General features: G+C 36.4%; 1 protein-coding gene across 2 annotated transcripts in view; it reads left to right on the forward strand.

The window, feature by feature from the left end:
- Positions 1-849: 849 nt before the first annotated feature.
- The window catches only part of KLHL13 (kelch like family member 13), a 131,886-nt gene continuing 105,114 nt past the window's right edge, over positions 850-27,621 (forward strand). Inside the window, exon 1 of one of the 2 annotated variants that reach the window (XM_090264186.1) lies at positions 850-917. In XM_090264186.1, coding sequence (XP_090120312.1) covers positions 868-917 — 50 coding nt within the window. In that variant the 5' untranslated portion in view covers positions 850-867. The remainder of the gene's footprint in view (positions 918-27,621) is intronic. The other variant, XM_090264185.1, reaches the window with a different exon arrangement.

Raw genomic sequence — 27,621 nt, forward strand, 5'->3', positions numbered from 1 at the left:
AACAAACATAATTATATGAACAAACTAAATTGCATCTTACCAATGCAATAAATTGATTTATTAATAGGAAACATTTAATTAAATATACATTTTTTCTTCCAAATGTGTTTGAAATTAATAGAATACATTAAATATACTCTACATCTCCAACACAAAGCATTCACATTACCAAAATCCAGTATATTAGATAAAGTTCAGTTTACTAGAAACTTACCTACTCCTTTCCCATAAAAAAAAAAAAAGCAAGCACAACCAAAACAAAAATTCAGCGCACATCAAGAAAACAATACTTTTACCCCCACTACCTATTTTATGCTTTAGATTTCAAAATATACCTTTCTAGTCTTAGTCTTGACCAACCACTTCTAAAACTGTGGGCCCTGCTTATGGGGCTCTAAGGCCTTTATCCCCCCTGTAATATGGGAATTAGGTCCTGTCTGTATATACGTGGCAAATGTTTGCCTCAACTCTTCACTTTAACTTTTCTTGTCTAAGCCAATTTCACACAGACTCTTCAGTTCTTCTGACTTTCATTTAATCCAACTTCTGTATACTTGGTTGTTTTTCCATGGGTAATCATTAGCTAATGATTTCACATGAAATTCAGTCCATATCATTTAATGATTCAGTATGACATTTTGTAGATATCTTGACTATGGCAGATTGAGTTTCTTAATTTCCTTTTTTTCTTAATTTTTGAAGTTATCATATGGAAATTAGGTACACGGCCATATATTTTGCATTTCTATTACAAGATATATAAAATACTACAAAGGTAGCATAACTTGAAGATTATAGTATTAATTTTCATAGTAAATATTGACTTCTTTTCCTCCTGAACAGGTCCTTTCCCAATTTGTAGAGATAATGGATCATCTGCATCTAGGGGAATCAGTTGCTGCAGTGCTCCGTAACAGGTATATATATGGAAACAGTTTACCTTATAAGTCACATAATGTCTCTTCTGCCTATTTGAATACCGAACATAGTTGCTTCTATTTAAATATTTGTTAAATACCTGGCATGAAATAAAAGTATTTGCTATATGCATAAAAGAATGATTGAGTGACCAAAAAAACCTGAATGAAAAACGTTAGCTATCATGCATTCTGAGTTAATGAAAAAGATAAAAAATATAATTAGGAGTCATAATTAGTATAAATTGTGAACACATGGAATACAGTCAATGGAACTATTGATTGGAATTTTAGTTTTAAAGCATACCAGTGAATGAATACTGGTATCCATTACTTAAGAGATGTCTCAACAAGTATTTTTAGTAGTATTGCTCTATGATTGTGTGTATATTTCTGCTATTTAAATATCTGATTAGTCTAACCACTGTGCTCTACACCTGAAAATAATATAAAATTATATTGAATGTAAACTGTAATTTAAAAATACAATAAAAACTATCCAATTAAAACTTTTCCAGGGAGTCATGAGAAATTCACAGCTTCCTCTGATAATTTAGAATTTTAAATCATGGTTCAAAGAAACATAGCCTTTGCTTTTTAGATATGGAAGAGTATACCTTATTCTTAATAGTTTATTTGTATGGCTTGGCTGAAACATTTGACATAATGTGCTGGAATTGACTATATGATGGCTCTGTGCCTTAAGTTCCTCATCCATGAAATGGGGATAATAATACATATATCTCAGGATTACTTAGAGATTAAATAAGTGTCTGGTGTGTAAGTAGGGTGGAGGGAGAGAAGGAGGGAGAGAGGCACAAATAATACATGGTGTATTTGTGCTGTCATTGAAATATAAATGTGGAATTTTAACTCTTTTGAAAATGCAATAATTGTGTTTTCACATCTAAGGTTCTTTAAAATATAGTTGTGTTTTAAAAGAATATTAAAAAGGGGAAAGGGTGAAGTAGGAAGTGAACATATATAAAGTCAAATATCATATGAAGGGTGACTTTTGGAAGGTGTTGTAATATCTGGGCAAGAGGTTATAGGGTAGGGCTTGCTCAGGGACACAGAAAGCAAGAAAATCATAGCAGAGATAATTTATGGGCATGTTGGGTGAAAAGATTGAGGAGGATAGTAGTTGGGAGACATTGAATTGGTAATGGGAAATTGAGTATGCAGAGTTTAAGCACTGCTGAATAGAAGGGTCTATACCACACATTCAGAAGAGGAAATTGTAGGAGGACAGAGTCAGGTTGATAGCTGAGGTGGCTATAGCATACTTGAATTTGTTTTTATTATTTTAATTGAGTTATAATTGCATACAGTAAAATAAACATTTAAATATACATCTTGATAATTTTCTATACATCCTTGTATCCAGGTAGCCACAATCCAAATCAAGATATAAAACAGTTCCATCCACCAGAGAATTTCCTTGTGCCCTTTCTAGTCCATATCCCCAAACCACTGTTCTGACTTACAGATCTTGGATTAGTTTGATTGTTCTTGAACTTCATATAAATGGAGTCAGACACTGTGTATTCTTTGGTGTATGGCTTCTTTTGTTCAAAATAATGTTTTCGAATCTATAACTGCTGTGGTATCAGTAGTGTTTTCTTTTTATTGCTGTTTAGTATTCCATTGTTTAAACGTATCACAATTTGTTTATCCATTTTGTTACCGACTGTCATTTAAGTTGCATCCATTATTTGACTATTATGAATAAGGCTGTTTTTGACATTTTTTACAAACCTTTTTGTGCCCATTTATACTCCTTTTATTTTGATATATATCAATACCTAGCAATGGAGTTGCTAGGTCATAGGAGATATATATTTAATTTATTTACCACTAATATAAACTACCAAATGCTTTTATGAAGTGGTGGTACCTTTGTCTACTCTGACAATCCTCACCAACTCTTGATTTTTTGAGTCTCTTTAATTTTAGCCATTCTCTTGGGTATCTAGTAGTTTCTCATTATTGATTTCACTTTGCATTTTCATCATGTGTAATGGAATATATTTTCATATGCTTATTAGCTATCTGTATATCTTTTAGAAGTATCTGTTCAAGTCTTTAACAGTATGGTGATTATCAGAGGGAAAGAGGGGTGTGGGGAGGTAGAGGAGTGTAAAGGGGGGATAAATGGTGATGAAAGGAAACTTGGCTTAGGATGGTGAACACACGATACAATACACAGATGATGTATTATAGAATTCTACACCTGAAACCTACATAATTTTATTAACCAGTGTCACTCCAATAAATTCAATGAAAAACAAAAATATGGGTTCTTTTCTTTTTGAGTTTTAAATTTTATTCTGGATATTTAGATGTATATATTATGAATATTTACTTCCAATCTGTGGCTTTCCATCCTCTTGTCTTATTTGTGTCTTTCGATGAAAGTCAGTTTATCATATTTTTTTTTTATGCTCAGTATTTTTGCATTTTGTCCAAGAAATCTTTGCCCTCCCAAATTTCAGGCTTTCTTCTGGAAGTTTTATGTTTTTAGCCTTCATATAATAAGTGCATTCTTGACCAGGAGCAAAAGATATTAACTTATGGCCTAGATTTCACATAGAATCTAGATTATTAATAAGAATACTTTATAAAAGAGAAGTCTCTTTGCTCTTTTAATTCTAACTTAATGCTTTTGTAAATGGCAGGGTAACTGAATTGTAACATGAGTGGTACTTGGCAAACCATAGGGAACTAGTCTTATGACTCCTAGTTTATAACACAATAACTTTTGATTTCCCACTTTTAAAATCATTCTTATTATAAATAAGATTCCTTTGGAAAAAAAAGAGATAATTCTGATACTAAATAAACTCATCTAGAGCATAGAAATTGATGGACAACTCTCCAGTTGATTTATGATTCCGCCTAAGACGAATATCAAAACCTGAGAAAAATGTTGCTTGTTTGCATACATAAATTATGGTAGATTTCAAAGTCTAAATAAACTACAAATCCAACACATTTAGGAATATATGAAAAGAATGATCTCTTTGTGACCAAGAAAGTTTTATCCCAGAGTGTGAATGCTTTCATACTATAAAGTTACCCATGATGCATCCTTCAGTAGTCTCAGAAGAAAAAGAAAAGGCAAAAAGTAAATACTGGGGGTGTTTGAAAATTTTAATGCCTATTTTAAGAATGAAAAATTTAGCAATAAAAGCTTGCTTTCTTAACAAGAAAAAAAATCTCTGAAACCAACAATTCAACACCATATTTAATGGCAAAACATAAAAGTTGTTACTTAAACAGGAACAAAACAAAAATGTATACAACCACCATTACTTAATATATATCTGTAAATTCTGGCCAAATTCAATAAAGAGACATAGTTAATGGAAGGGAGGAAACAAAAATGTTTGAGTGTTAGAATCATGTACCCATGGAAGCTAAGACTTAAAAACAACTTCTTAGTTGATAGACTTTTAATCAGTTCTGAAAAGTAGTTGGGTATAAGATAAAAATTAAAAACCAATACCTTTTCTTTCTTTCTTTCTTTTTCTTTTCCTTTCTTTTCTTCTTTCTTTTTCTTTCTTTCTTTCTTCTTTCCTTCCTTCCTTCCTTTTCTTTCTTTCTTTCTTTCTTTCTTTCTTTCTTTCTTTCTTTCTTTCTTTCTTTCTTTCTTTCTTTCTCTTTCTTTCTTCTTTCTTTCTTTCTTCTTTCTTTCTTTCTTTCTTTCTCTTTCTTCTTTCTTTCTTTCTTTCTTTCTTCTTTCTTTCTTTCTTTCTTTCTTTCTTTCTTTCTTTCTTTCTTTCTTTCTTTCTTTCTTTCTTTCTTTCTTTCTTTCTTTCATTGATCATGCTATTATTACAGTTGTCCAATTTTTCCCCCTTTGACTCCTCCACCCAGCACCCCCACTCCCTGAGGTCATCCCCTCACCATTGTTCATGTCCATGGGTCATGTATATAAGTTCTTTGGCTGCTCCATTTCCTATACTGTACTTTACATCCCCATGGCTATTCTGTAACTGCCTGTTTGTACTTCTTACTCCCCTCACCTCTTCACCCATTCCCCCACTCCCTCATCCATCTGACAAATATCAAAAGCTCTCTGTATCCATGATTTTATTTCTGTTCTTCTTGTTTGCTTAGTTTGTTTTTTAGATTCAGTTATTGATAGATATGTATTTATTGCCATTTTATTGTTCGTAGTTTTGATCTTCTTTTTTTTTAGTGAGCCCCTTTAGCATTTCATATAATAGTGGTTTGGTGATGATGAACTCTTTTAGCTTTTCTTGTATGGGAAGCTCTTTATCTGCCCTTCAATTCTAAATGATAGCTTTGCTGGGTAGAGCAGTCTTGGCTGTAAGTCCCTGCTTTTTATGACTTTAAATATTTCTTGCCAATACCTTCTAGCCTGCAAAATTTCTTTTGAAAAATCAGCTTATAGTCATATGGGCACTCCTCTCTAGATAACTACTTTTCTCTTGCTGCTTTTAAGGTTCTCTCTTTATCTCTAATTTTGGCATTTTAATTGTGATGTGTTCTTGAGTGGGCCTCTTTGCATTCATCTTGTTTGGGACTCTCCGTGCTTCCTGGACTTGTACGTCTATTTCCTTCACGAAAATAGGGACGTTTTCTTTCATTATTTTTTAAAATAGATTTCAAATTTCTTGCTTTTTCTTGTCTCCTTCTGGCACCCCTATGATGCAAATATTGGAATGCTTGAGGTTGTCCCAGAGGTTCCTTACACTACCCTCACTTTTCGGGATTATTTTTCTTCTTATTCTGATTGGTGGTTTTTTTTGTTTGTTTGTTTGTTTGTTTGTTCCTATGTTCCAAATCATTGATTTGATTCTCAGCTTCATCCACTCTACTGTTGGTCCCCTGTAGCTTTTCTTTGTTTTAATTAGTGTGTCTTTTGTTTCTCACTAGATATTTTTGTTGTTGTTGAGGTCCTCACTAAGTTCCTTGAGCATCCTTATAACCAGTGTTTTGAACTCTGTGTCTGATAGATTGCTTATCTCCATTTTGTTTAGTTCTTTTTCTGAAGTTTTGATCTGTTCTTTCATTTAGGCCATGTTTCTTTGTTTCCTCATTTTGGCAGCCTCCCTGTGTTTGTTTCTATGTATTAGGTAGAGCTGCTATGACTCCTTGTCTTCATATTGTGGCCTAATGCAGTAGACATTCTGTAGGGCTCAGTGGCACAGCTTCCCCTATCACCCAAGCTGGGTACTCAAGGTGTACACTTTGTGTGGCCTGAGTACACTCTCCTATTGTAGTTGAGCCTTGATTTTTGTTGGCAAATCAATGGGAGGGATTACTCAGGACAGCCAGCTGCAAGGATTGGCTGTGACTACTGACTACCAACCTCTTCTCTCCGTGGAGGATCCACTGTGCAGGGGCAGGGTACTGTAGCTTTGTTGTGGTCTGTAGCTGTCCACTGGGTGTGCGGGCTCTAGGGTTTCCTGGGTGGTGCAGGCCCAGATCAAACCCCACCCTTGCTTTACCCAGGGCCATCCTGCATGAGCTATAAAGCAATCTGCAGATGGCTGCTACTTGTGTTGGGCTTGGAGCTTCCCAGAGGAAGCCATGCTGTCAATCTATGGTGGCTTCTGCTAGTACTGTGCCTGAGATCACTTAGCAAGAGGTACAGGGGCTGAGGGCACACTGAGGCAGCTGTTCCTGGTTTGAAAGGATTTAGTAAGTTGTGAAGCCTGAGCCAAGACAAGTCATTTATATTGAAGAGCCACTGTTAACAGCTGTAAGTTGGGTAGGACAGAGCCTCAGGAGATCTCCAGGGTGGGGTAAACAGTGTTAGCTAGGTTGATGGTGTCTCAGATATGGCACCAGCCTGTTGGCTCTGTGGCTCTGTGGGGGAGGGCTCAGAAAAGGGACAATGGCCTCTGCCCACCTTTCTTTCAAGGAGAAAGCTGTCCCTAGTTCTCTCTTTGATGCTAGACACTTCAGTTCCTCCCTGTATGCCACTGGTGCCTTTCAAGATGCTTTCCCAGTGCTGGAGCTCAGAGGAAGTGAGTCTGAGTGAGTCCGTGTGTGGGTTCTTTAAGGGGAACTGCTTGGGACTCCTGAAGTTCTTCCACTGACTCAATCCCCACTGCTTTTTTCAACCAGAATTTGTGAGGACTTACCTTCTTGGCACTGGGACACTGGGCTAGAGGGCTTGGTGTGGGACTGGGATTCCTCACTTCTGAGATCTCCCTCCCGTATTTTTATCTCCTACACATGGATGTGCGACCAGTTTGTTCTGTGTCTTTGCCCCTCCTACCAGTCTGGATGGGTGTGGTGTCTTTAGTTCTATAGTTGTCAGACTTTGATTCAACTTGATGGTTCTGAGTGATGATTGTTCTATAATTTAGTTGTAATTTTGATGTGATTGTGCAAGTAGGTGAGCTGTGTTTACCTGTGCTGCTGTCTTGCTTAGAAGTCCCAATACCTTTTACTTATATCAGATGTGACCACTTAGAAGATATAATGACAAAAAATCTATTTACAAATGCCATAAAACATAAATATGTAGTAACAATCACAACAAAAACATGTTCATGACCTATGTGATGAAAATTTAAAAATTTGACTGAGATACATGAAAGAAGATACTTTAAAGGTGGAGAGATGTCCCATGGTCCTGGATTAAAAGACTAAATTTAGGGAAAAGGTAAACTCTTTCTAAATTGTTATATAGATTTAACATGAATTTAATAGGATATTAAAACTTTTTTGACAAAGTCATTATTCAATAAGATAAGGAATTTATTAAAGAAATATTTCCCATTGGTTAACATAATATCTGGCTTGTAATAATTGCTACTAAAAAATCTAATGATTTGTTGTTTATTGTTCAACAAACATTTATTGTGTAATTGACACAAGCTAAACACTTTCATGTCCTAAAATATGATGAAAAGTGATGAAACTTTATTCTTACTGAGATTTTATTTTGGTGGAGGTATAGGTGGGATCAGATTAAAAACCAAATATATGTATAGGAGAAAATTACTATGAAAAGTTAATAAAGCGAGTAGAAAGATAAAGAATTAAGAGTGGCAATGCAGAATAATATTAGCTTCTTACTTATCTTAGATGTTTTCATCTTACAATCTACCATTCAGCATATTTACCCTATTTGAAGTTTTATTACAGTGACTCATAAGGTACAGAGAGAGGTCAGCCATATGTGGCTTGCTTTGCTGCAAAGAGTGTCTTGATCTGAGCATCATCTTTATATATATATACTTTATGGTAGTGTCTGGGAGGGTCACAGTGTGGTAAAAGTCACCCATTTACTCTTGTGGTGGTGGAGTTTTCTGTTGTTCCTAGTTCTAATGAGGATTTCTGCAATGATGTATAAAGCTCTGATGGTGTTCCATTTTTTAAACAGTATTTTTGATAAATAAAACACGGAATAAAATATTGGCTGGTATTTGTAGTACAGGAAAAAAGGGTGCCAAACACAGTATAATCAGATTTTCATCTTGTTACTGAATATTATAGACCACTTACCATGTAAGATGTTAGGGTTATAACAATGATGGTAATACGTGGTTTCCTGCCAGTTAGGTGACTGTTGTAGTAGTCAAAATAAGAAACACGGAGAGTCTGAACAAAGGTGATAGCAGTGGGAATGAAGCAGAGGGGAGGAGTGGAATCATGAAATATTTAAGGGTAAATTTGACAATATTGGGCATTCAATTAGATTCTACACACTCTACTCAAAGTGACCTTTTAAAATTGCTCATCTTATAATATTGTACAGATTGCCCTTTCCTTCCTTTGTCTATTAAAATCCCACCTGTTCTTCAAGACCCAGATGAAATTCCATGTCCTGCCTAAAGCCTTCTGTGATCAATCCAAGCAGATGCTGAGGAAGGTCTCTTTTGCTTCTGAGCTGTTTTACCCTGCAATGATTTTTATCACATTTGGTTGTGCATTGAAGTAATTTGAATATGTCTTTGCTTACAACATCATTAAGAGAGCTCTTTCAGAGAACTGTATCTAATGTATATTTATTTTATATCTTATATAGCACAGGATTTTGTGCATAATGGGCATTCATTAAAATTTTGTAGAAGTTACTACATTTATCAATAATTTTTGTTACTGGTCATTTTATTTGGTTAAATTGTTTTGGGTAGTTTTGTTTCCCAAAGTCAACTCTTACTTATAGTTAAGTAATTGAATATTTAGTGACGGTCATTAAAAATTATAAAATGGACTAATGAAATTTACTATAGATTCTAGGAATAAGCTCAGGCATTTTTAAACCAATGTAATATATAATCTCTCCTTAGTAGTATATGATGTCAAGAGAATGCAGAGCTTTGAATCAGGTCCTTTGATATTTTAAAATATCAAGCCTTTACTATTTGTTAAAAACTGTCATAATCTGTAAAATTTAAAGATCAAAAGATCCCAATTTCCCTTCAGTTTTCTTTTCTTTTTTAATCCTCACCCAAGGATATGTTTTTATTGATTTTAGAGAGAGGAAGGGATAGAGAGAGTGAAACATCAATATGAGAGAGAAACATCAATCAGTTTCCTCCCATACATGCCCCAACTGGGGATTGAACCCACAACGTTTTGGTGTACTGGATGACTCTCCAACCAATTGAGCCACCCGGCCAGGGCTTTCCTTTTAGTTTTAAAAGTTTGGAATTATACCTTTAAACCTAAGCACATGGTAAATGATAAATAAACACATTTTGGATTAAATTTAATGATGACCAGTCATTGAGGATGTCCTGTTACAGTTCTCATAATTTGGCTTAATAAATCTGTTTTGAATGTTGAATTAAAAAAATATATTGAATTTATTGGGGAAATGGCCTTATAACTTCAATGAAGATATGTTTGGTGTTTTTTTAAGGATTAAAAACTTATGCGGATCTAGTTTTACTTCTTTAAAAAATTATTTTGCTGTCACACAATTTTATTTTTTAAGATTTTATTTGTTTATTTTTAGAGAGAGGAAAAGGGAGGGAGAAAGAGAGGGAAAGAAACATCAGTGTGTGGTTGCCTCTCACACACCCCCAACTGGGGACCTGGCCCACAACCCAGTGCTCTGATTGGGAATTGAACCAGCGACCCTTTGGTTCATAGGCTGGTGCCCAATCCACTGAGCCACACCCGCCAGGGCTCTAGTTTTGCCTTTGCTGCAGTAAGTGAGGCAACGATTATAATAAGGTCAAATCTTAGGCTAGAAGATCTCTATAAGGATTATAATATAAGAGGGCAACACATGAATTTCTGAGGCCAGTTACACTTTATACAATGGACTTTTATTCTGGCTCAGCAATTCTGTAGGTGTTTGTTACCTATTATTATTTTCCTAATATATTACAGTAAGGATCATGTGCAATTTATCAGTATATTCGTTTCTTTCACTGAGGAGTTACACGTTTTCATGCAAAGGACACAGACTTGTTAGTAATGTTGTGTCTTTGATCTATTTAGAGGAATTTTCCAGACCATAAAAATGTTTTTGTTCCTGGAGAGAGGAGTTACTACTGATTGTGCTTTCTCTACCTACATCTTAAATGTTGCTGTTCATAATTCTGTGCATATTCTATACCTTTTTTCCTTGGTAATCTTATCTATAGCCATTACTTGTATCCCAAACTATATGCTGAAGACCTTCACATTTATATCTTGAGTCTAAGTCTTTTTCATGAACCCCAGACTGAAAGATTCTTTATTTCTTCTTTCCACCAGTTTGTTTTGGCTCTATAAGTAATGCATATTTATTATAGAACACTTGAAATAGAAAATCATATATGTTCAGGGAAAATAATCACCTAACGTAATATCTGTCAACCACTTGGTACATTTTAAAATGTGTCCGAAGTAGTAATTATTGAACATGATTTGGATATAGTGTTGTGCTTAAGAGCAGAGGCTTTGAAGTCTGTCAAATCCAGGTTCAAATCACATTCTGCTTGTTACTAGCTGTGTGAACTTTGGAAAATGTCTTAACCTTTCTGAGTCTGGTTTCCTCATCTATAAAATAAAATAATATTATATGGAATTATTCTGAGGATAAAGTAAAATATTTGTAAGATAGTCCTGTTTCTGGCACATAATAAATGCTCAATAAATGGAAGAAACAGTTAATGTTTTATTATACTGTATATCATATCTGTATCATGCTGTTTTTCTTAGCTATATCATTAGAATTTCACATGTCAATAAAAACTTGTAGTAGACATAATCATTCCAAAGTAGAAACTTTTCCATGGTACAAATAATTTCTTGATGGTAAATATTTAGGTTACATCCACTTTTGGAGTATTAATTATGACGTCTTTAATATTTATCATATTTTCTCTCCTTGTTTTAATATTTGTTGTCTTTTTATTTTTATTTAATGCATTTGTTTTATACTGTGTCAAATCTTCTCTTTACTCCCTCTGATGTACATTTTGGTTATTACCCTGGCTTAGTTTCCTTGCAGTTGACCAATAGAATTTATTGCTTTCCTCATTCGATCTTGTTGTTATCTTATTTAGCTTCTTCTTCCTGCTTTATTGAAGCCATGTTTTCTTATTTTCTTGAATGTGCCAAAGGCTTTAAACATTTTTTTCTGGCTCCTATATGAAAGCATTTGCAGAGTGTTGTACTCTTCACATGTGAGTTGTTTCTCTGTTTATTCTCAAAGGAAAAAGTAATCCTGAATGGTTTTTGTACTGGCCTTTCCCTTTGTCTGAACCACTTCTTCCCCATGGTCTTTGTGTGGTTGGCTCTTTTTCTTTTTAGATCTTCATTTACATGTTTCTCCTTTGAGAGGTTTTCTTTAACCACCCAATCTGAAGTGAGCCATATGTTTGGTGTCATTCTGCCCTAGTTCAGTTCTATATGTTCCTTCTTTCTTGTTTATTTTTTTTCCTTCCTTTTTGGTTTATTTTTTACCTACCCACTTTCACTAAAATAGAAGCTTTAGGAGGGTAGGGATCTTTTCTGTCTGATTGATTGCTTTAATTTCAGTACCTACAACCATGTCTGGTACATATTAGTTGCTCAATAAATGTTTGTTGAATGAACAAATTAACCATTGCCCCTGTCTCTGTGCTCTTGGGTACTCTTCCAAACTCTTCTTCAGACTTTTACTCATGAGTCAGTACTGATAGAAATAAATGGTTGAAAAAATAAATAAATGGCGGAGAAGAGAGAAATCTTCCTTACCAAAGAATTGCAAATTTTATAAATGTGTATATGTATGTTTGTGTTTGTATTAATATGTATATATTTCTCCCCTCCAAGAGATACAACATCATCTCTTTCTCCCCTCGTGTTTAGACTTAACAATTCACTTCCAGAGAAGAGAGTGTGGAAAGGGAAAAAGGTACCTTTAGAGTGAAGAAATTGGGCAAATTCTACCTGTGGTAGGCAGACTAATGCCCTCCTACCACAAATAGCTACATTCTAATCCCCAGAATCTGAGACTGATACTGTACATGGCAAAAAGAATATTGCAGGTGTGATCAAGTAAGGACCTTGAGATGGGGAGATTATCCTGGATTTCTCAGGAAGGTCCAATATAATAACAAAGGATATGAGAAGGATCAGTCAAAAAAAGGAGGTGTGATGATGGAAGCAGAGGTTGGAGCAATACTCTTTGAAGATGTAGGAAGGTACCATGAGCCATAGAATGCAGGCGGTCTCTAGAAGCTGAATTAGGCAAGGAAAGAAATCTCCCCTGAAGACTTCTAGACTTCTGACCACCAAAACTGTAAGACAGCCAATTTGTGTTATTTAAAGCCACTAAGTGTGTAGTAGGTTATTTCAGTGGAAATTAATAAGAAATAAGAAATGAACACACCATATTTCCAGAGTCTATCACACAGGCTTGACCATATGAGCAGCGGCAATGGCGATCAGAAGGGCATGTATCATAGAAGGGAACAGTCCCTTTGCCAAGACTCCATTTTCCTGTGGGAGCTGACTTTCCTCACTTTGTGTCTACACAATATTTAGTGGGACATTGAGGGAGGCATGTTATTTAAAAGTAGACATTCATGTATTTATCTTGAAGTTTTCCGTACATAATGTATGCTCACTGTGAACTATTTGGATAGTACAATTTCACTGCTCTGAAAGCACTGTTAATATTTTGAAAATCGTAAATAGAAGTGTTTATTTAACAGAAACATTTCCCAGTATTGTAAACACAATGTGTCCCTATCTGTAGTCTTGGCCTCATTTAACGACACCAGCAGTCACTCAGTTGCCTGAATCAGAAACTTGGGCCTCATCCTGGACCTTTCTTTCTTTCTCATCCCTCATATTCAGTCAGTTACCAAGTCCTATTTCTCCTTCTTAATTATTTCTCCAAGCTGCTCCCCCTGCTGCTTTATTCTTTTTTGTGTGTGTATTTTTTGTTGATTATGCTATTACAGTAGTTCCAATTTCTTTTCCCTTTGCTCCCCTCCACCAAGCACCACCCCTTCCCCCAGCAATCCCATCTCTCTTAGTCCGTGTCCATGAGTCATGCATATAAGTTCTTTGGCTTCACTCTTTCCTATATTATTCTTAACTTCCCCTTGTCTATTTTGTACCAACCAATTGTGCTTCTTAATCCCTGCACCATTTCCCCATTTCTTCCCCTTGCTCCTCCCAGCTGATAACTCTCCAAATGATCCCCATACTATGATTCGGTTCCCACTCTGTTTTTATTTTTATTTTTTAGATTTTTGTTGTTGATAGTTGTGAATATATTGCCATTTTATTATTCATAGTTTTGACCTTCTTTTCCTTAAATAAGTCCCTTTAACATTTCATACAATAAGGGCGTGGTGATGGTGAGCTCCTTTAGCTTTACCTTGTCTGGGAAGCACTTCATCTGCCCTTCCACTCTAAGTGATAGCTTTGCTGGATAGCATAATCTTGGTTGTAGGTCCTTGCTTTTCATCACATTGAATACTTCTTGCCTGTCCCTTCTTGCCTGCAAAGTTTCTTTTGAGAAATCGGCTGATAGTCTTATAGGGACCCCTTTGTAGGTAATCCTCTTCTTTTCTTTAGCTGCTTTTAAGATTGTCTCTTTACCCTTAACCTTTGGTATTTTAATTATGAGGTGTCTTGGTGTGGTCCTCCCTGGGTCTTGTTTATTTGGAACTCTCTGTGCTTCCTGGACCTGTATGTACATTTCCTCCCCCAAATTAAGGAAGTTTTCCTTCATTATCTTTTGACATAAATTTTCAATTTCTTGTTCTTCCTCTTCTCCTTCTAGCACCTTATGATTCAGATGTTGGCACGTTGAAAGCTGTCACAGAGGTTTCTAAGCCTCTCCTCATTTTTAGTATGTGTGCTGTTGAAGCAAGCTCACCTCTCTTCACTTTTAAAAATTTTTCTTTCCTCCTGTATCAATTGACTGATTATTTCTTCCTTATGTTCCAATTTGTTGATTTGAACCCTGGTTTACTTCCCTTCGCCACTAGTTTTGTGTGGATTTTCCTTTATTTCACTTAGTATAGCTGTCATTGTACTCTGGCATGCTAAATCTTTTCTGTCAAGTCTGTGAGCATCTGTATCATCAGTGCTTTGAACTCTGCATCTGTTAGGTTGGCTATCTCCTTGTCTGTTAGGTTGGCTATATTCTTGTCACTTAGTTCTCCCACTGGAACCTTGATCTGTCCCCCCTTTTGGGCCATACTTCTCTGCCTTCTCACCTTGACAGCTCTGTGTTTGCCTCTGTGTCTGAGGTAGAGCTGTCGCACCTGTTACATTGTAAGGGGCAGAGACTTAGGGATTCATCAGTGCTGGAGACCTGTTTCACCACATTGTGGTGCTTTATGTGGAGGAGGGGCCCGAGAGGGAACAATGCCACTTGCCCCACACTCACCCCTTTGAGACTGGTATTTTCTTCCTCTGCCCTAATTCCCCATTGGTTTTCACAGTCAGAAGCAATGTGGCTATATTTTCCCCAGCGCTGGAATCGCAAGCTTCTTGATCTGATCTGGGGATGTGACTGGGCTGCTTTGGGGCTGGGATCGCTTCCCAGGTTTAAAATGTATGATCGTGCTTTTCGCTACAGCTACAGTCCCTGTGCCACTGCTGCTGTTGCCAGTCCCGCTGCCGCTGCCAAGCACCGCCACCGCAGTCAATGCCGCAGCCCACACTTCCTTCTCTCTGCCCCCGCTCTGCCCTTCCTACCGTTTTGGCTGAATATTTCTTCTTTATTTGTCTGTTGAATTTCCATGTAGTTTTGATTTTCTGGATTTTTGTGGGTTTTTTTGATTTTTGAAGTAGTCGTAAATTCCTTCTAAGTTGTGAGGGAGACACAGTGTATCTACCTATGCCTCCATCTTGGCCGGAAGTCTGCTTTATTCTTATTACCACCTTTTCACTTCATGCCTGCATGATTCAACACCTAAATCATTATAATATCCTTTTGAGCTGGAATTTGGCTGTTAGTGTTGGCTTTCCTCTGCCTCCTCCTTCCTTTCCAGTCCATCCCTCCCATTGCAGCCATAATGACCTTTCTGAAATGTAAATATATTCATTTCATTTTCTTGTTTAGATCTCTTCAGTGGCTCACAGTGTGGCAAGACTTTTCATGTGGCTTCTCTCTACCTTACCAGCCTCATTTCCTGGCTAGAACATGTGTTGCTCTCTATCACCCCCACAACATTGGAAGATGACATGTTTCCTCATATTTCTACCCCTCTTTCTGGTATGCCTTTTATCTGATTCTTGGCCTAACCAACTTCTGTTTATCCATCAAGACCCAGCACAGGTAGTGACTCCTTGTGAAACTTTCACTGATGCGTACCCCCTATCTCTGTCAAGCAGAAGTAAGTATATCTTTCTTATGGCTCTCATAGCATCAACTCTTATTTCTATGGCAGTTATAGTGGCCATTGAAGTCCCAACAGTAATAACAGTTGTATTGGCAATAGTCGTTATAATAAGTAAATCTCTTTTTAAAAAATTTATTTATTTATTTATTTATTTTTAGAGGGAGGGGAAAGGAAAAAGAGAGGGAGGAAAACATCACTGCGTGGTTGCCTCTCACACACCCCCAACTGGGGACCTGATGTGCAACCTAGTCATGTGCCCTGACTGGGAATCGAACCAGCGACACTTGGTTCGCAGGCCGATGCTCAATCCACTGAGCCACAGCAGTCAGGGCTAATAAATCATTCTTAGATAGCATTTGCTTTGTGCCACGTTCAAACCTTTTATATATCTATTCATTTATCTTAGTCTCATAATAACCCCATGAAGTAAGTACTATCATTATTCTCATTCCACAAATGAGGAAATTGAGGCACATAAAGTTTAAGTTAAGTTGTTTAAGGTCACACAGCTAATAAGCATGAATGCAGGGTTCAAACCTGGGGAGTTCAACTCCAGAGCCTATGCATTTACCTTATGCCTGTCTTTCTCCCTCCTTGGGTGGTGAGCACCCCAAAGAAGGGGGTTTTGACTGTCATCTATCACCTGCCCTCTGTCCTAGTTCCTAAATGCATTTTTTTAAACTGGTTCCCTAATCTCAGACAAACTAATTCATGGTAGGTAGTTAACGATTAAATAATTACCATGATGATCTTTTAGAGAGGGCAGCAAATTAATGAAAAGGAATATTTAGGTGTTGACTGAAGGTAAAGACAGTTCTGCTGTATTTTGGATGTACAACAGTTTAACTATTAGGTTATCAGCTATAAATGAAGCCTAGAAGTAGATTAAGTAAGTTTTCCCTTTAAAAAGTTTTCTTTTCTCTCCTTTTCCAATCTTTAATTCCCAACTTCCCCCTGCCTTTAATCTTTCCAAGAGATGCACATACATGGATAGTGTTAAAAGACAATATAAAATCTCCACAGGTTCTTTTTTTTTACTCAATAACTCATATTCTTTATTGCAAGAACTAAAGTTTTGCATAATGATATACAGTCTTTTTAAAGTATATTTTATTGATTATGTTGTTAGAGTAATCCCAATTTTCCTCCCTTTGCTACCCTCTGCCCAGTACCCCGCTTCCCTCCAGCAATCCCAACCCCCTTAGTTCATGTCCATGGGTCATGCATATATGTTCTTTGACTTCAGCCTTTCCTATATTTTTCTTAACTTCCCCCTGTCTTTTTTGTATGAAACAATTATGCTTCCTAATCCCTGCACCACTTCCCCATTTCTCCCCCTGCCCCCTCCCAATTGATAACCCTCCAAATGATCCCTATACCTATGATTCTGTTCCTATTCTGGTTTGCTTAGTTGGATTTTGTTTCTACTTTTTAGATTCAGTGGTTGATAGTTGTGAGTTTATCATTTTAATGTTTATAGTGTTGATCTTCTTTTTCTTAAGTAAGTCCCTTTGACATTTCATATAATAATGGCTTGGTGATGATGAACTCCTTTAGCTTTACCTTGTCTGGGAAGCATTTTATCTGCCCTTCCAGTCTAAATGATAGTTTTGCTGAATAGAGTAATCTTGGTTGTAGGTTCTTGCTTTTCATCATATTGAATACTTCTTGCCAGTTCCTTCTTGCCTGCAAAGTTGCTTTTGATAAATCAGTTAATAGCCTATGGGCACCCCTTTGTAGGTAACTCTCTGCTTTTCTCTTTCTGCTTTTAAGATTCTCTTTTTATCTTTCACTTTTAGCATTTTAATTATGATGTGTCTTGGTGTGGTCCTATTTGGATCTACCTTGTTTGGGACTCTCTGTGCTTCCTGGACTTGTATGTCTATTTCCTTCGCCAAGTTTGGGGAGTTTTCCTTCATTATTTTCTCACATAAGTTTTCAATTTCTTGCTCTTCCTCTTCTCCTTCTAGAACCCATATGGTTTGGATGTTGGCATGTTTACAGTTGTTCCAGAGGTTCCTAAGCCTCTCTTCATTTTTTTCAATTCTTGTTTCCTTATTCTGTACTGGTTGACTGTTGTTTTCCTCCTATGTTCCAAATGATTGATTTGAACCCCAGTTTCCTTCCCTTCACCATTGGTTTTGTGTGGATTTTCCTTCGTTTCCTTTAGCATAGCCTTCACTTCTTCCCTTATGCATTTGTCATACATAAGCATATCTGTCAAGCCTGTGAGCATCTTTATCACCAGTGTTTTGAACTCTGCATCTGTTACGTTGGCTATCTCCTCATCTGTTATGTTGTCTAGCTCCTCATCGCTTTGTTCTCCCACTGGAACCTTGATCCGTTCTCTCTTTGGGGCCATAGTTCTCTCTCTCCTCATCTTCACAGGCTCCTGTGTTTGTTTGCCTCTGTGTCTTAGGTAGAGCTGTCACACCTGTCTGGAGGAGTATTTCTTCTTAATATTTTTGTTTGTTGGACTTCTGTGCTGCTTGATTTTCTGGAACTTCTGGTTGTTTCTAGTTTTGAGGTAGTTGTAGTTCTTCTTAGTTGTGGAGGGAGACACAGCATGTCTGTCTATGCCTCTATCTTGGCCAGAAGTCTCCTCTACAGGTCCTTAAACTTCAGTTTGTTCATGTTCTTTTTTGGGTACATGTGTCAAGAAATATGGACCCATGAAGTAATTCAGAGCCTTGATTAATGTTGATGCTTTAAAACTATATAGAACTAAAGAAGAAAATTTCCCTTTGTCTTTTTGGTTATCCGTGCTGTTTGATATTTCAACTCCCAATCTCCCAGTCATTTTTTCTTTTGCCATTCCTTCACAATGAGTAGAAAAAGAGTAATACTTCTGACAACTCTCCTCTACTAGTTTCTGTGCCTGCCTTTGGGTTTTAGCTATGGCAGTGTCAAGCTTTGTGTCCCTCAGACAGCCCTACTATGGGTCTCCTCTGAGAGCCCAAGGCCTTAATCTGCCATCAAATGAAAGGAAATGTGCTTTCTCCTCCCTTCCTGAGGGTCTCCTTATCTGTGGTATGTTATGAAATGTATTCTCCTAAAGGTGAAGACATTTTCCTGAGTCAGCACAGCATGGAACAGCTGACAGAGATACAGGCTATAGATAACTAGAAAGAAATCCTCTGATGATTTTAGCAATCTGTTATCTGGGAAACAAAATAAGAGGGGCAGCAGAGTAAATTCAAATTAAACCTGATGTTTTTGACAGCAGCTATGTTTATATATAGACAGTGTCATTTATTTTTTCCGATAAGTTATTGAAAATGTTATGTAACTTTGTCTAAATTTGTCTGAGATCAGCCATTGTCCAGATTTGGCAGGCCTGTCAAGCTTGGCTTAGCTCTCACTTTTCTCTTCTCAAGCTTGGGTGGCTATTTGAGTCAGTGGGAGACCTCCTAGAACATACTTTTTTCTCTTGGTTCCCTGAGGCAGTGCTAACACCAATAAGTCCTCTGGGGAGAGAATAGCTATTTGATCTCCAGACCCTACAGTTTGCTCCTCCACCTTATGTTTATCCTTTGACCATGTGACATGAAGGGGAAAGTACATAAATATTGGCTTTTGATCCCATACTCCTACCCATTACCTTTAAAGGGAGTTGATTTGCCTGATTGACCCTTCTGTTGAAAAGGCAGAATGCAATGCTATGTGTGCAGTTTGAAAAACCCTGCTTATGGACCTGGGTCTGCCCATGTAACAGTGTCAATTTATTTAATCTACTACCAGTTTCTTTTTTTTCCTCCTTTTTTTCCTAAACAGAAATACTTTCTCTTGTCTTGAAAATTAATGAGATGATATGCTTGAATTACTGTGTTCTCTCTGGAAGGTAGACCTGAATCAATTCAAGTTGATTTTTGAAAGGAGTTGAAAACAGGGTTAAGGCTATTTGTTTTGCTAAGAATAGTTGTGGCTTCACTGATAACAGATTGCATTTCTTTAAAGGTAGAAAAAGATTGTAGAGATTGTGTTCAACCCTCTTAAATGTAAAAAACACAGGGAATCCACTATGCAAAGGGGAGAGTACTTCTCTAAGTTCACATAGCAAGAGAAAGAGCCAAACCTGAGTACCTACGTTTTTTGATGTAAAGTGTTGTTTTCATCTCAGAAACCTGTATTTTGCATATTTAAAACATATGAATAAATTTATTCCATCAGATCATGAGTATTGTAGTGCATGTAATAAATTTAATATTTGCAGTTAAATTGGTAATAGCCATTATTATTATATTTATGTGTAAAATATTTTTTCTCTTGGCTAAATAGTTCATGTAGTTTCTTTTCTGTGAGTTGGGTAAGTATTAATAAGGCAATTAATACTTATATTAGTTATAATAAGGGAATCAATTATTAATCTAATAATTAGTGAGGAATAGGATGGTGGATAAAAATAGAATAGAAATTAAACCCAAGCCGTGTCCAGCGTGGCTTAGTTGGTTGGGCATTGTCCCACAAAGCAAAAGGTCACTGGTTTGATTCCTGGTCAGGGCACGTGCCTGGGTTGAAGGTTCAGTCCCCCATTGGGCACGTGGAGGAGACATGAGAGACAACCGATTGATGTTTCTTTCTCACATAGATGTTTCTCTCCATCTCTTTCTCCTGCCCTTCTCCTCTCTTTAAAAATAAATAAGTAGATAAGTAAATAAATGAATTCAACCCAGTCTGTGTCCTAAACTTTGCTATGAGTGTTATTTTAGTGTATTATTTGGCCTTAAACATATACTTAATGACACATCTACATCCAGACACAATTCTTGCTGTTAATTACATTGTTAATTCAATTCCAGCTTACTCCCCTGCCTCGGATATTTTGTTTTCCCTAAAATAGATTGCTAAAATCATCAGACAATTTCTTTTTATCTATCTATAACCCCATGTATTAGTTTTTTCTTGCTGCTGTAACAAATAATAATAAACTTAGTGCTTAAAAAAACACATTAATTATCTTATAGTTCTGGAGTTCGCTGGGCTAAACTTAAGGTATTGTCCTAGCTGTGGTCCTTTCTGGGAACTCTAAGGGATAGTGGATTTCCTTGCCTTTCCCAGCTTCCAGAGACTACCTGCGTTCTTTTGTTCTTACCTCTCTTCCTCCATCTTCAAAGGCAGCAACAGTGGGTTGAGTTCTTCTGTGATCTCATCAGTTGGACAACTTTTGCTTCCTTCTTCCAATTTTAAAGAGCTTTATGATTACATTGAATTGACCCAATTAATCCAGTATAATCTTCCTGTCTCATAACCCTTAATTTAATCACATCTTCAAAGTCTCTTTTGGTCTCAGAGATTAGGAAGTGCACACCTTTGGGGGGCAGGGAGCATTGTTCTGCCTACCACACCATCTGCCATGCTGTGTGTTAAGAAAATGGCTCTTTTTCTTTTTTTCCCAAAACAAAAACATTTTATCTTTCAATTACAGTTTATGTTCAATATTATTTTGTTTTAGTATAAGGTATACAGCATAGTGGTAAGACAGTCATATACTTTATAAAGTGATCCCGCTGATACTTCCAATACCCACCTGGCACCATACATAGTTATAACAGTATTATTGACAATACAAGGTATGTCCAGAAAGTATCCATCCATGTAATCTGAAAAATGAGAGACATTTATTGAAGAAGATACAAGATACAAGAAACATTGTACAAAGGACAATGATGCCTCAGTCCCCTTCAAAGTAATTACCTTGGGACCTCACACAGTTTTCCCAATCACCGTCAGCTGCCCCATTATATTTTCCTGAGTCTCATCGACAGTCTGAAATCTCTGCCCTTTCAAAGGTGATTTAAGTTTTGGGAAAAGCCAGAAGTCGCAGGGTGCCAAATCTCTGCTGTGAGGGGGCTGAGTCACTTGGGTGATATGATGTTTCGCCAAAAACTCTGCATGAGATATGATGCATGAGCGGGTACGTTGTTATGATGAAGCTGTCAATCACCAGTTGCCCATAGCTGCGGCCTTCTGAATCATCCAGATAGTTTCTGCGGAGGAATGTTGAAGCTTAGTGCAAAATTTGATGCAGATTTGTTGCTCTACTTGCTTAGTCACTTTGAATGTGACAGCCACACAGTACACATGCTCACTCAATGATGTCTACCACCCCCACTGACTAGTACGGTGAAGTTGTCATTGTTCAGGCATGCACTTTCCAGTCCACTCTCCTTGGTTGCCAGGTTGCATCGATGTCATGCAAACCGTTCTCATTATTTTAAGAACGGCTGGACTTTTTCTGGACAGCCCTTATATTCCGTATGCTGTACTTTACATTCCTATGACTATTCTGTAACTACCAATTTGTCTTTCTTAATTCTTTCACCTTTTTCATCCATCCCCCCTACTCCCCTCCCCTCTGTCTACCATCAGTCTGTTCTCTGTATCTATGAGTTTATTTCTATTCTGTTAGTTCTTTTATTTTCTTCAGATTCCACATATAAGTATTTGTCTTTCTGTGACTGATTTATTTCACTTAGCATAATACCCTCCAGGTCTATTCATGCTGTTGCAAATAGTAAAATTTCATTTTTTGTGGCCAAGTAATATTCCGTTGTATATACGTACCACAACTTTCTTATCTATTCATCTATTGATGGACACTTGGGTTGCTTCCATATCTTCACTATTGTAAATAATTCAGTGATGAACATGGGGTTCATATGTTTTTTGAAGTTACTGTTTTGTGTTTCTTTGAATATATACCCGGAAGTGGAATCACTGTGCTATAGGGAGTTCCAGATAATGGCTCTTTTTCAATTAAAAAAAAATTTTCTAGAACATTTATCACAAATTCTTATTTTAATGCCCCTCCTGTACTTTCATTTTCTTATTAAGAGAATTATTATCCATTACAAGTGGAGTGTATAAGTGTACATACAATATATAATATAGAAATTATAGAAGTTTTGGAAAATGCAGAAAAAAATAAATTGCACATTATTTCACCCTATGTAAGGTAAACCAGTTATTGTGGTGGTATACTTCCTTTCAACTGTTTTTGCCTGCATATATTTTACATGGTTATCATAATGTATGTACAATATTATATTTTGTTTCTTTATATAAGGTGATGCCATTAATACTTTCCATATTGTTAATAATCTTAATAATCAACTAATGAAAAAACTTTTTAAATCAAATTAATCTATGTTCATAATAGAGAATTTAGAAAATATAGAAAAGTATAAATAAGAAAATTTAATGCCATTATTCAAATTTAACTACCCTTTAACATTTAGGTATATTTCATTCGGTTCTTTGTTTTTTAATAAAGCAAAATTAGACTCATACCTTGTAAATCGTTTTTTAAATGTTTTCTCTAGTATTAATTCAATGTTAACATTTTTCATGTTACTATTATATATATTTTTTAAACAGTAAATTTTAAAATGAATTGCATTGCAAAATTAATACGTGGTCATTTTTAAAGCTTAGAATGTACTTATATGGAGAAAGAATGTTTATATCAGTTATAATGTAACCACTCAGTTAATATTTTAGTCTTTATTCATAAAAATATGTGTATATAATTATTTTTATAAAATGGGCTCATATTTTAGGTATTATACTATATTTGTATTTTTCACTTACTATGTCAAAGGTATCTTTCTATGCCCCCATTTCTCTTCAGCATCACTCCATGTGTGACATGTTTATCAAATGCTTTAAACACTTTCTAGAATATAATGAGTATTCAAATGTAGTTGTCGTCAGCCTCATCATAAGAATTATTTTATTGTATGCATGTATCAAAATTTGTATTAGTATTATCCTATTTGTAATATTTATTTTGAAACAATCTCAAATTTACAGAAAAACTGCAAGATTAGTATACCCAAATTTTCTATTTTTGGAACTATTTTAGAGAGTAACTTGCTGACAGAATGCCCATCAGCCTCAAATTCTCCAGTGTATATATTTCTTGTACATGAGCTCATTCTCCTATATAACCTCAATCCAACCATCAAAATTAGGAAATTAACATTAATACATTACTGCATTCTAATCAAAGTCCAGATATTTCCAATTATTTCAAAAGTGTTTTTGATAGCAAAACGTTCCAGTTCAGAATCATGCATTGAATTTACTTGTAAGGTCTCTTCAGTTTCCCTCCATCTGGTACACTTTCTCAGTCTTTCTGTGACTTTCACTATCTTGGCACCTTTGAAGACTACAGACCAGTTATTTTGTAGAACCTCCTTCAGTTTGGGTCAATTTTAATGGTTTTTCATGATTATATTCAGGTTTTCCTTCTTCAGGAGGAATCTTATGGAAATGATACTGTATTCTGATTGTATTGTATCGGGTGACACATGATATTATTTTGTCCCATATTGATAATGTTACCTTGATTAAGATGGTGTCTGTCAGGCTTCTCCACTGTAAAATTACTGTTTCTCCCCTTTCCAATTAATGGCATTACTTGGTGAGGGGCAAGGTATACATTGAAACAGTAAATATCTGTTCCTCATCAAACTTTTTAAAATTTAGTTAAAAAAATTTTATTGTTATTCTGTTATAGTTGTCCCAGTTTTTCCACTTTGCCCTCCTCCACCCACCCCACCCCCACAGTCAATCCTCACCCTGTTAACCATGTCCATGGGTCATTCATACATGTTCTTTGTCTAGTCCCTTCCTCTTTTTTCCACCACTGTTCCCCTCTCCCCTCCCCTCTGGATGCTGTCAGTCTGTTCCATGTTTCCATGCCTGTGGTTCTATTTTGTTTGTTAGGATTTATTTTGTTCATTAGGTTCCTCTTATAGGTGAGGAATATTTCATTTGTATCAGTATGAAGTCACAGGTTCTTATTTTATTGAAAGATTTATAATCTGTTATTTATTTTGATGCCAAATAGTCCCAGATTTGGCCACTAGGAGCCCATTCAAATTGGTTTCTGTGTCCTTTTGACATTCTTTCTTACATTTTGAGTTTATCTTTTGCTTTCTGCATGCCTCCTTGCATTCTGGTTCATCTTGTACTTTCTTTGCCTTAGCCCTGGAATCAGTCATCCTGGATCCTTTTAGTGGAGGATAGCATCTAGAACCAAAATCTTTGTGCTACCTGTGTTCATTGCTATTGGGGTATTGCTGTTCCTAGGCCCTTTCAGTGGACAGAGCCAATAAATATGTATATGTGTATAAATATATATACACACATATAAGCTTATATACATTTACAATCATATTTCAACATCCTTATATATTGAAAACCAAAATGACAACAAACTCACTACTATCAACAACTGAATCTAAAAAATAAAAACAAAATCCAACTAAGCAAACCAGAATAGGAACAGAATCATAGGTATGGGGATGATTTGGAGGGTTATAAGCTGGGAGGGGGAAGGGGAATAAATGGGGAAATGGTGCAGGGACTAAGAAGCATAATTGGTAGGTACAAAGTAGACAGGGGGAAGTTAAGAACAGTACAAGAAAGGGTAAAGTCAAAGAACTTATATGCATGACCCATGGACATGAACTAAGGGGGGTGAGATTGCTGGAGGGAAAGGGGATACTGGGCAGAGGGGAACAAAGGGAAAAGAAATTGGGACTACTGTAACAGCATAATTAATAAAATATACTTAAAAAGAAGAAAACTATGAGTTCCCACAAACAACTCACATTCTAATTCAAGACTAGAGAGCTCATTCTAGTTTTCTCCCTTGCCATATTATCACCTCTCAAACTCTTAACATTAAGAACCATATCTTCCCTCCACACACCCACTCTTATTAGGGATCTCTGGACGCAATGGTAGGTAGGACGACCACCATGTCCAGCTTGAAGCAGCTAGAGGAGCTCGAGACCTTCACCCATTGTCCTTTATAAGATTATGAAGGGTCTTAAGTCTGAGAGGGAGGGATTGTTATTTTTTATTGTTTACAAAATTAATTCATTATTAAAAAAATAATATAGGAAAGGGTGAAGCCGGAGAGCTTGTAGGTACGACCTATGGGCACGGACTGGGTGGGGGATTTGGTGGGGGGGGAGGGGTGTTGCTGGACGGAAGGGAGCAAGGGGGAAAAGATTGGAACTATTGTGACAATATAATCAATGAAATATACTTAAAAAAAAGAACTATGTCTTCCATTATCTGGCCACAGTCCCGGTATGTAGCCAATACTCTGTCAATGCACCCTTGCCCTTTCCCAATCAAAGTGTTGGCCTCCAACAATTCTTGCCTGGCTGTGGCTGCTGTACCCTTGCATGAAAATCCTCCTCGTTTTACGTGGACTTCAACTGACCATGCCAGACCTCCACTAATGTTGCCTTCCTGCAGTGATACCTTCTTTACCTTCTGAAGCCCCCTACACGGTCTCCAGCACACCCTCCTTCCCCTGTCCCCACCACAGGATGCCTACTTTACTTGGAATGGCTTTCAGACTAAACTGTTCAGGAAGAGGAAAGAAATGAACTTTCTCTATATTTTCACTTTTGAATTACTGTCACTTTTTTCCTTACACACATGATTTTTTAATGATTACTACGTTTCTGTGGGATGTTTAGTTAGCTTATATACTTTTTATTGTTATTCTTATAAGCAAATAGTGTTTTCATGTAGTTAACATCCACATTTCTTTCATTATATTTTAGGGTATTTTTGCTTGTCATGTTAAGTACTTTTCTTCAGGTTAATATTAATGAGCTTACTGGTTTATTATTGCTGATTTGATTCTTAATTATGTTATAGAAATAAACGGTCAGAAAATGAGATAATAGGAAGTAAGATGATTTTTCACATAATTATATTATAATTTGTGGAATCACTACTTTCTCATAATAATCATTTTTGAATGGAGATAATTTGAAAACCTCCTGCAAAGTAAAGTCTTCCTGTTTTTTTTTTTGTGTGTGTGTTTTTTTTTTTAAGATTCAAAATGTCTGATTTTCTTAGCATGGATAGAAAGCCCTTCCTATTGGACTCCCAAGCTACTCTCCTGGCTCCACTTTCTGCCACTTCTCATTTTGGTACCCTGTGATATTGCTGTAACCACATTGTTTGTCCTTCCCCTAAGATATGACACATTCTTGAAAATTTCTGTGTTCGTTTTGGGTTACCCAACAGGCAGATTAAGCACATGCTGGGAACTCCAAATGGTGAGGAGAAAGAGTATTTGATATTTCCTGAGTGTCAGATTTGTTCTCATCAAAGAAATTAGATCTTTGTTGGATTTCCTTGCCCTAATTTATAGTGTAGAATTATTTACATTTTTAAATACATATAAGGATAAATAGAGAGAGATAATACGCAAGGGGAAATACAATAGTTTTTTATGTGATTAGGGCCTCTTCAGGTTTATCATACCCTCTGTGCCTTTGCTCTTGTTAGATCTGTGAACTCTGCTTCTTGACGCCAAAAGAATTACATGGTATTTCATCCCACAGCATTTGATTGCACATCTATCATATCACTTGGCACATTGTGTAATAATTACTTTTTTAATAGTCTCCCCAACTAGACTATGAAGTCCGCGAAGAAAAGAACATGTTTCTATCTAGCCATCTATTTCCTGCATCTAAACCAGTGACTTATGTAAAGTACAGACTCATTAAATATTGTCAAACTGAATAATTTATTACCCTGTTTATAGATGCAGATAGTGGCCCTTGTGGGAGAGATTAAATCATCTCTCTCAGACTGTCAGACATCTGATTCAATAGCATCTACTGGGATAGAACTTGACATGTCCTAGTAGTCCCATTTTGTTAATCCATACATCAAACTGTTCGGGGAATAGGCAGTGCTCAGAAATAAGCAACCTGAAAAGGCCATAAGATTATCATGGCACAAGATGGTTTACTGGTGGGTTTTCCTCCTAGCCTGCCCTGTGTTCTAACAACCAGGGCACACCTTTAGATTTTCCAGATTTATTCTTATACACACGTGTTCATTCAGTTGCATTAGTTCTTTAAAAAACAAAGAAC

Source organism: Furipterus horrens, unplaced genomic scaffold (assembly GCF_987537825.1).
Source record: "Furipterus horrens unplaced genomic scaffold, mFurHor1.1.pri manual_scaffold_17, whole genome shotgun sequence".
Classification (NCBI taxonomy): domain Eukaryota; kingdom Metazoa; phylum Chordata; class Mammalia; order Chiroptera; family Furipteridae; genus Furipterus; species Furipterus horrens.